The sequence below is a fragment of the Morus notabilis genome, unplaced genomic scaffold (assembly GCF_000414095.1).
Source record: "Morus notabilis unplaced genomic scaffold, ASM41409v2 Scaffold542, whole genome shotgun sequence".
NCBI classification, from domain to species: Eukaryota; Viridiplantae; Streptophyta; class Magnoliopsida; order Rosales; family Moraceae; genus Morus; species Morus notabilis.
The window spans coordinates 249,754-260,681 of record NW_010364664.1 but is presented as its reverse complement, the minus strand read 5'-3'; the positions used below and the strand labels follow the sequence as shown (position 1 = coordinate 260,681).

The 10,928-nt window shown below is 32.9% G+C and overlaps 1 protein-coding gene across 1 annotated transcript; it reads right to left on the bottom strand.

Annotated features, from left to right (window-relative positions):
- Positions 1-3,169: 3,169 nt before the first annotated feature.
- On the bottom strand, positions 3,170-5,265 carry LOC21394538 (heat stress transcription factor B-3). The gene is made up of 2 exons (XM_010106915.2): positions 4,921-5,265; positions 3,170-3,931 (listed from the first exon to the last, which is right to left on the bottom strand). Exons 1-2 carry the CDS (start codon positions 5,161-5,163, stop codon positions 3,422-3,424), a joined length of 753 nt encoding a protein of 250 aa, XP_010105217.2. The 5' UTR covers positions 5,164-5,265; the 3' UTR covers positions 3,170-3,421.
- Positions 5,266-10,928: the final 5,663 nt, after the last annotated feature.

The following is a 10,928-nucleotide window of genomic DNA, read 5'->3' as shown; positions in this document are numbered from 1 at the left end:
AATTAAATTAAAAATATAGTAGTTACCAATTTCCTATTTGCTCTGTCTATAAGCAAAGGCTTCTCCTAATTGTCTATAAATAGGAGACAATAGGAATTGGAGAAGATTGATCATTGATTTTGATCTCCTATTTTTTCTTAGAGTTGGCCGAATTCCATAGAGAGAAAAAGAGAAGAAAAGTTTTTCAAATTTTCTCAATTCTTTCACATACATGCGTTGATAGTGAAAGAATACTAAATTAGTGAATGATCCTTTCCGATATTTTTACCTTGAGCCCACACTCATCGTCTTGCAAAATCAAGGAGTAGATGAGGAAGGCTTAGGTGTTTTAAGAAAGCTTTGGAGCGAGGATCGTTCGTTGGCCAAAGAATTTCAAGTTATCATCCTAATCGTCGACAATGTATTAATTATCTATTCTTATAAATTAATAAGATTAATTTATTATTACATAAATTAATATAATCTATAGCGTATTCAAAAGATTTTATGAAAATTTTTTGTTATACATGATCCGCACTACCACGCTTTCGCACTCGAAAACCTTTCGAAAACTAACAAACACAACTTAGATTTTTAGAGTTTAGGAGGCCTAAAATACCTCCGTAGTCATTAGGAGAATTAGTGCTTAAGAAATGTTCATTTACTCAATTTTTAATAGGAATATTGGAATCACGTTTTGAGCATATTATCCTATTAGGCACTCGGGGAAAGGTAATTGGATTAACTAAGGGTTCTTGACTAATAAATTAGGAGATTCACGTACTAGTAAATTAATGTAGAATAATTATAGTGAAACCAATGCTCTGGTACTTTTATTACTTGTTTTCGTCACTTTATTTTATTTGCTTTGCTATTTTTATTAGTTCCTTTTATTCATTTTTTATCTACTCATTTAAACAATCTTAGAGCCAATCAATTTCAGTACTTAACAAAAATTAAGCGCATTTCTCGTGAGATCGACACTCTTATTCATACTTTATTTAAGGCGACTTGTGCACTTGTAAGCACAAATCACGCAACAAAGAGAGAGGGATGAGAGAGAGAGAGAGAGAGAGAGAGAGAGAGAGGAAGAGAGGGGATCGAGAAAAATATTTAGAGTTTGGAAATAAGAGTGGGAGTAAAATGAAAGAGATTATTCTGAATTATAGAAGGGAAAGAGAAACGTTCGAAATTTAAGTGAAATATATGAGGGAGAAAAGTCTATTCTTTTTCAAAAAATTTTGACATTTAACAATGGTTTCCTAAAAACTATCGTTAAATATTGACATTAGATGACGGTTTTTAAAAAATCGTCATCTAATGTGCTCACATTTTCTTTGTTTAAATTTTAGGTAATCTTGACAAATACCCATTGAAAGTGTATGGATCAGGATTTTTACCCTTTACTCTTGATTCATAACCTTTTTAGTCAAATGATTACATGGGTATTTATCAAGAGTAAGTGTTAATAGTCGAGACTCATGCACTCTCAAAGGTAAATTTTTCATTTTTTCTTAAATATTTGTCGTATACATTAGACGATGGTTTATAAAACCATCATCTAATGTCTAACATTTAACAATGGTTTTTAGGAAACTGTCGTCTAATGTATCGTATAAATTTTTGAAAGACGGAAATTTTCATTCCGCGTTTTTTCACCACATTAGACGACTATTTTTGCTAAAACGTCGTTAAATAAGTGTTGTCTAATATAGAATTTGTAGTAGAGTTATAAATTATTTTATAGAAAAACTAAATTTAGCTAGTGACCACATGGCTGTTTCTATAAATTTCAAATTAAAAAAAAAAAAAAAGAAAAGCAACTTATGGAGCACATGTCTCTTTCTATAACTTTTTTAAAAAAAAAAAAGGGTTTTTTTTTTTTTTTTTTTTTTTTTTTTCTCAGGTTTAGGCCTCGACACCAAAGCAACTAAACAAATTATTTAGACACTAATTGGCCAAGAAAAAAGTTTGAAATGCCGCTTTCTTGAAAAATTCAACTATCAATATAGCGCCTAAAATCCTAATGTACTTATGGGAAATAGTAAAAAATAGGCCAATATGAAAAGTTTAAGAAAATATATAGGCCAATTTTTAGTTATAGAAATTAATAGGTCATAACTTATCAAGTTATGGTTCATAACCAGATAAGTTATGGACAAACTTCTCAAGTTATGGTTCATAGCTAGACAAGTTATGAACAATTATGGACAATAACTTGTCAAGTTATGGTTCATAACCAGACAAGTTCAAATATTGACCTATTTTCCTCTTTCTCTCTTTACTTATTTGTTCGGCTAAAATTTGTCAAGGCCAAGGACCAAAAAAAAAAACCACAACCAATCACATCATATTGCATAGTCTAAGTGTTGTATTCATTTAGTTAGCTCTTTCCACGGTAACTAATAAGATATTTTAATTATAGTCATAATTCGATCAAATTTTTTAGTAAATAACCTTCCAAATCGCATCCCAGGCACAAACAAGGCTATAATAAATACAATCATAAATTGCTAAGAAAAGTCTGAAACGATCAATGCAGTTTTCTTTTGCAGCCTTTGAGTTATAGTTGTAAGTGCTGATCACGTGCTTGCTCATGAAAGCACTGATCAGGGTGGTAGATAAAATGCAAAACCACTATTTACACTTAAATGCCAATATATATCTTTGACAAACCAAAGATTTTTAAAGATGAGAAACAACTTAAATGCAGATGACAGTTGAATAGTGTGTGTAATAAATATGAACTTTCAGATTTTCCTCTTCATTTTATCACATTCTATCTGATAAATATGGTCAACAAATTGTTTATCCTTTTTTGGAATTATATATAGCTTGCCAACCGTTTTCTTGAATAAAACCTTTGGGTCAATTTGACTTGGTTTGAGAGAGAGGAAACCATGAGCTTCAGCCCAAAGAAATTAAATACATTAGGCTCTCCCTCTGATATTTTTTAATTAATGGGTTGGGTCAAATATTGAATATAAAGAAAAAAAAAACAAGTTCACTTTGTCGCTTAGCAAAGGAAAAAGAAAAAAAAAAAAAAGAAGAAGATATTTTAAACAGATATATGTATCCATGTTTCAAGTTTATCTTGGTGAGTCCAAAAAGAAACCTATACAAGATTAACATAGAGATTAATAGCCAACAAGGAAAAAAAAAAGAATTATTATAGTTTGTGACAACTAAATTTCAACTAGGCTTGTGCCTAATTTAATCACCTTGTATTATTAACATTGCATGTCGATGAACATATAATATCTTACATTATATGTTTCCTGAACTGTTTTTTCAGTTCATTCATTCACTATTACTACCAATAATACACTATGCTCAAATGAAAACACAATTATCTATCCATAAATAAACCCCCACTCAAATTACATCTTAACAAACCATATAAAATCTTTTTTTTTTTTTTTTACTAAGGAAACTTTTTTTATTATTTGCATGCTAATTGAGACAATAAAATGCTTGCGCTTTGACTAACTTCAGCCCTCTTTCTCTTCTTCTCCATCTCCCCCTCAACTTCCAATCTCACACCAAAAAGCTTAGGCCTTTGATCACCATCAACTTGATTTTGTTCTTTCTGATCATCCAAACGAGTGTGCATAGCCACCAAATCAAGAAGCTCTTTACACTTGCTCTTCATGCTCGTCAGCTCAGAGCTCAACACCCCATTTTCTTTCTTGAGCCTCTTGTTCTCGTCCACTAGGGTTATGAACTCGGACGACGAGGATGTCGAAGAAGACCTTTGGTCTTCGTCGACGACAGACTCTTGAGGCCCCGGTGGAGGCGCGGCGCCAGCCGCCTCGGCTTGGATTAGGGCACCGGGTTGCTGCTTGTTGGCCCATGCTTTTCTTCTACGAATTTGGCATAAGTTGTCCTTTTCGCCCTTCCGGAAGTTGTCGTTGCTGAACTCCCACCGGCTTGTTGAAATCTTACGGAATCCCTATATGTGAAGTAATGTGGTGTTTTATTTTTTATTTTCATGAATTGGACAAAAAAGTTTAGCGGCTGAAAATTAGGAAATATTAGAAGAGCAATTGCAATCACACTACTCATGGCTATCATGATTTTAACTTATAGTGTTGGATAAGAGTGTTTGTTCCAACTTTTGGAATCAATCAATTGAAGATATTAACTATTAAATTACTTTTGAGGTGATGTTCTACCAAACTTGGACAAAAGAAAAGAATATTTGTTGATATGAGAAGTACCATATGGAATATCATATTGTACTCCCTAAAGCATGAAAAACGAGAAAACATAAAAATAAAAATAAAAATATAAGAGGACCAAGTCATGTGTTTCCTACCATATTAGAAGCCCCTAATAAGTTGAGATGGTTGGTTTTTTCTATAATTTGAACTTACGTTTTAAATTTGTATATGATTGTATAGAAATTAATATGTGAGAAATTTCCACACGTATTACGACTTTGCGTAAAGGATCAAAAAACCTAATAGATATAGCGATCGGATTCTTTTGTGCGTGTTTTCATGTTTCTCTTAAGAGATCAAGTGTGTAAATTCATGCACTTATATTATTGGACAATTTGTGATTATGATTTATTTATTTATTTCTTTCTTTCTTTCCTTTGTAACAAATTATCAGGAAATATGTTTCATAAAATTATATGTAATAGCACCTTTTTATAAATAAGGTTAATTAGGTCAGAAAATTCCAGTTAAACTTTTTCACTAGAATAAACTATACTAGAAAAATAAAATGTAAGAACTAAAGACTTAAAAGTCAACATTTGCAAACTTGGATCTTCTTTCTCTGATCTAATTTTTTTTTTTTTCTTTTAAAGATCATAGTCATTATCTTTGCGCATATAATATGGAGATAAAATTGCAAAGTGCATGCATTATTAACAAGTTGATTCGAGAAATATAACTATGATAATAATATTGGTATTAGTGAAAATTGACATACATAAGTGTTGAGCTGCCTGACAAAGCTAGAAAAGTTGCTATGCTTGAAGAGGGTTGGGAGGAGATCCCGGGCGAATTCCGCCGGCTGCCACACCACAAACGCCGTCCCTTCTTCGTTCCACGAGATGACATCGTCGGTCACCGGATCTTCAACCAGCATGTATGTCTTCAACAAGAAAGGGGGTGGAGTTGACTTTCTCATGTATTCCACCAAACCCTTCTCACAAACTACACCTAATTCCATAATCTTTATTATGGGCTAGGGATAATTGAGTGGAGTTAGAAGAAGAAGAAGGATGGCAAAAAGAAGAAGAAGAAGAAGAAGGATGGCAAAAAGAAGAAGATCAAGAAGAAGAAGAAGAAGAAGAAGAAAAAGAAGGTAAAGAATAGAAGATCAAGGGTGAGAGGAGAAGAGAAGAAGGGCAGTTAAGAACTCCCAACCCCAACAATAGAAACCCAACACGACTCCACAGTTCATGAGAAATGCAAGGCTAATTTCTTTCTTCCTTCTCCCCAAAAGAAAAGAAATGGTAATTGAAACGTATCTTCTAAGCCTTGCCCACTTCTTATATAGTGGCAATATTAATAAAATTCAACATGGCATGCATAATATTGCAACTTGGTCTAAACTCTACAAATATATAAAAAATCTAATAGGATTTTTATATTAATAAAAAAAGTATATTTATGGTTACTAGTCGTACCCCTAAATATTACTTAACAATATATGCATAATTGTCAACCCTTTGATCTTCCGTGATTAGCCCCTTTCTCAAATTTTTTGATGGCTAGCTAGCTAGGATTAGTAGATCTATATGACCAGTCAACTAAAGACATAAAAGTATATATCAGGCGATACATAAGGGGCCCCCAAATTTGAAAATTGTACAATACGGTTTTCTTTAGAGCAGTTGGAACATTTTGTACACTAAATGATTACATAAGCAAAGAAATTAAATATATAAGATAGTTTTGATGATCAATTGGTCAATAGTTGAGATCAACGAAATACTGAGCAAAATGCTCTTTACATTAAATAAGACAGAATTATACATTTACGTTTTTTTTTTTTTTCATTTTTATATATATGTATAAGTGAAAATTGTAATATAACTTATAATATTAGACATGTATGTAACATTAAGAAATTAATTATCCAAACCACCATTATATATATTTTTATAACGTCAATATGCACATTGTCATGTTAAACTAAACAAATATTATATTACGTTTCTCACCTCTATATGTTACATGACATTAAGGTTCTCTTATAAGACCGTAGATTATATATATATATATATATATATATATATATACGAACATTGAGAACAAGGAAATGAATAGAATTGTATGGGTTTTGGCTATATGAACAAAGGGTCGAGTTTGGTGAACACGTGGAAACAGCAGTATGTTTACCTTATTTTTAACACTAATTCACTTCACACACGCACATATATATGTATATGGATATACATATTAGTTTAAGAATTTTAGGTGTGCTGGTACTTTCTTATAGCCATTTTTGATTTTCTCTCTCTCTCTCTCTCTCTCTCTCTCTCTCCCCCTCTCTCTTTCACTGCATTAACGTGCTAATTCTTCTATCAAACATCTCTACCGATTGCTTATTTTGATTTCTTCCAACATTGATCGTGATATATAATTCTTTAGGGAGTACTATTTTTTTTTTTTTTTTTTCCCGTGAGAGAAGTAACTTTTTGACTTTATGTGCTATCCATCATTTTCTAGTTCTCTTGGAAACAAGTGCATGTTTAACTCACTAATATTCATCAAGCAAGTATGTGTCACCCTCCACAAGTTATGATTTTTATTAATCGATATGAAACTTTGGAATTGATGGTATACCAGTTAATTTATGATTAGAAAATAAATTACCATGATTATTTAGATCATACCCCATGAGGTTAATAAAATCATTTGATTTCCAAACTGTGAGGGTATTTATCCAAACTGTGACTCCTAATTGGGCTCAAATTTCATTTGATTTCCGGAGAATTCATTTAAGCAAAGATGGAACGATCATATAACAGTTTGGATTTCTTGCAATCCAATCATCAACTTTAACTTCTTTTTTTTTTCAACCATTGTTAAAATCATCTTTAAAAAAAATAGAGAATTTACCCTTAAAAGTGCATGAATTTAGACCATAATTATTTAATTAAAAAAATTATAAATTAAAAATAAAAGATAAAAGTCATACTTGAAATATTTGTCAAGGTCACCTTTAATCTAATATTTCCACCATATATACTTTGTTTCTCTCTCTGTCGCTATTTAGAAATATAATATTTCCACCAATTACCCAAATTGTAATTTTTCATCGGGACTATAGTCCTTTCTGATAGGAGCGTGCGCACCACGCGCCTGTGTGAACACATGATAGAAGAGTTAGGGACGGGTTAGAAGAAATTCGTGGCATTTGGACATAGAAAAAGAAGGTTCTTTATTTTGGTTGGGGTACAGCTGAGCTTTCTTGACCGGATTTTAATCTTCTTTATCTATAAATTTTCCTTTAATTTAACATATAATTTATTTTCTCCTCAAAAAAAAAAAAATAATTTTGTTGGTTTCTGTCCATAATAGGCTCTTCTCACCAACCACACATGGTTTGTTTTTCCAGTCGGAATAGAAAGTTAGATTCGAGGCATAATGTGAAAAAGGGCGTTCTCTAGTCTTTACAATGACAAACTGCCGACGTTTGCAATGCATTTAGGTCATACTAAGATCATCTATATATGGGCTTTCAACCCAACTTGGCCAAATCAAACACGGACATGCAATATTGTTTCTCCAATGTTTGTAATACATACATATAGTCATATAATCTATATGATAAATATAACTTTTTTAGTACGCTCGTGTAATATCATTTATACTGTGTAACGCTCAATTTCTTTAAGTGCAATGGTTAACGTTGTATAAAGTTAGGTGTCACACGCACGTATAAATGATATTACATAAACATATCAAAAAGAGAAATATTAGCGTCATTTTCTTTGTCACTTTCTACTGTTTAACATCTAACATGATATGTTATAATTTAAATAGAAAATAAAATAGTGAGATTCACATGCCAAATAGTTAATATGAAAAGAGTGACGTTAGCATTTATTTACTAAAAAAATTATGTGTCTGACTGATTTAAATGCCGGACTTGAGACAATTCTATATGTATATGTGTATTGTTGCTCCAAAAATATGGTCGGAAGATTCAATTTTCAACTCAAACATCAATATTTCTCTTCTTCCCCCCTCTTCTTTTTCTTTAGGGTGAACCCAAACTTGTCCTATCGAAGACCCGACAAACCAAACGAATGTTGTTCCAAGCCTAAGCCAACCTAGCTAGTAGCTACTAGCTACATACTTATAGACTAATGTTTTTCTTTTTCCTCATATTCCAATTTCAAAGGAGAAAAATAGATATAATTGTCGCTGTGTAGAAAGAGGCGCTACTTTGTTTTACCAATGGATCAATAATGTCTAATATACATGTTTTTAGTTGACTCTAAATTTTTTTTTATTTTAAATTTTGTTTGTGGTATTGATTTGTGTAAAATAAAAGGGATGTTGTTTTTGGCAATGTGGTATGGCGTCTTGTTTTTGAGATTTTGTTTGTATTGTATAATAATAGATGTGGTCTCTCTACTATCTCGTTTTATTTATATGTCTAATCCGCTAGAATTTATTTTTTACCATATTGTGGGTAATCTTTGTGCTATGCATCTTAGGGTCCGTTTAGTTCGCTGATTCGAGTTTTAATTCGAGTTGAGATGTGGCATTGTGTGTGAGCTTTTTACTGTAACAAAAAAGTTAGATGTGACTGTTTATGAGAGCTTTTTACTATAACAAAACTCGAATTCTAAACTCGAATCAGCGAAATGAACGGACCTTTAGTCTCGATCAATTCAGGTTCATAATCGATTGTGCTGTATATTATTAAAAGAACCATTTATATGCTCAATAGTAGGTGTGCCCTTTTGGTGTCTCGTTGTAGGAACATGGCACACGTTTTATCTCTTTGTGCATTTCATTAAAACTTACAGATCGATCTAATTTTTACGAGATTATTTGGGTTAGCATTAGTGGTGTATTCCAAGATTTAGAATGCAATAACCTTTCCAAAAAAAAAAAAAACTCTAAATATCTTATTAAGGGAATGTCATTTTTGGTTCCTAAATATGAATCAAATTTCATAATGTGTTCCTTGTCTTATTAGGGCTTAGTGTCTGGTATTCAGAATGTCTCACGACGTGTACGGAATCCATAAAATTGCCCCAATTAAGCCCCTGTGGTAAAGTGATTATAAAAGAAAATGAATATAAAAAATATACATGTGATTAACATGAGCAGTTTATGGGGACAGGCAGGTAATTTCACAAGGAGATGGAGTTGATTCATAATTTTGAGGAAATTACACGTTTTCCCTTAAAATATATATGTCTCGTCACGAAATGCCCCACAAACTTTCATTTTAGCCTTTTTTTTTCTCTTTCCGAACATTAGTAACTCTTGTAAATTTTCCCTCTCTGTTAAATTTTTGATAGAAAATGCCGTTTGAAATGTTAAAGTTAACAAAAGAACTCCTTATATGATGATTTTTAACAAAAATAACACGTATTATACAAATAATAAGTGTTACTCGGTTAGCTCCTCCTTGTACAGTCACACGGAAGTGCAATTACACATCATGAGTTACCATTTTTTCTATCAAACCTCACTTTCTCCTTAATTTAGTTGACCTAAAAAACTTTGGGGGTCCATCAATGGCAATCAAAAGTAATAACAAAGTGAAAAATTAATGAAGGAAGAAAATTTACAAGAGTTACTAAAGTTCATTCGCGGGCATTTGAGTTTTAGGTAAATGACGTCCATAACCCATTGGTATTTTTGTCGATATTATCTATAAACCAAAACCTCGATAACCCTATGGACGTTGACATTTTCATCTTAAATGGGATTAACTTGGTATACTTTAAGTCAAATATTCATAGAGTTCAAGAGCCGCAAGAAATCGAGTGAAGAAAAAAGTGTGTGAAACATACAAATTTTTATACATATCTGATAGGTTATAAAACAAAGACATGTTGGTAGAGATGCAAGAACGGGCCGGCCCGGCCCATTCTCCTTAGGCCCACACGGGTTACGGACCGGGCCGATTCAGCCCACAAATTTTGTAGGCCGGGCCAGGTCGGCCCGTATAAGAATGACCTTGGTCCAGCCCACACCACGATCCATTTTTACGTAGGCTAGGCTGGGCCATGCCGCGGGCCAAGATGGGCCGTGCCATGGGCCTTGAGTGGTGCCCACTCAAGGCCCATCTTGGCCCATCATGGGTTTAGATGGGTCAGCCTATCTAAGCATGCAATTTTTAATTTTTTAATTTTTATTTTTGAATTTTTAAACAAGTTAACAAATATAAAAATTTGAATAGTCAATGGAAATATGAAAATGGATATTTTATTTATGATTGCCTCATTAAATAAAAATCTTTCTAAAAAAAACCCAGTGAAACAAAACCTTGGTAAGAAAAAAAGAGTATAATCATGATAATTATACATAAGATGTTTACAAAATTACTAAAAAAAAGAAAAAAAAAAAACATGAAGATATTATGAGCCTAGATGGGCCGGGCTGGGCTGGCCCACTATGGGCCTAGACGAGCCAGACTGGGTCGGCCCATCATGGGCTTATACAGGCCGGTCCAGCCCGGTCTGGCCCATGATTTTTCATGGGCTGTGTCGGGCCGGCCCATGGGTCGATATATGTTGGTCCATCCCAGCTGACTAATATTTATGGGCTGGGACATGCCTTAAACAGTGATGGACCGTATCAACCTGACCCGTCACTATGTCAGGATGGGCCTGGGCCGGCCCACGGGCCCCGGCCCATTGTTGCCTGTCTAAGGTTTGCTTGAGGAGAACTTCACCTTTTTTTTCTTGTTCTTGTAATTTGTTTGTTTGTTTTTGTTTGTGTTCCTTTTTTTCTTTT

What these genes read in the sequence shown, in the direction of transcription:
- LOC21394538 (XM_010106915.2), bottom strand. Translation starts at nt 5,163, where the DNA reads ATGGAATTAGGTGTAGTTTGTGAGAAGGGTTTGGTGGAATACATGAGA. An exon ending in TCAGGCAGCTCAACACTTAT is followed by an intron (nt 3,932 to 4,920) that starts GTATGTCAATTT and finishes CTTCACATATAG; the next exon opens with GGATTCCGTAAGATTTCAAC.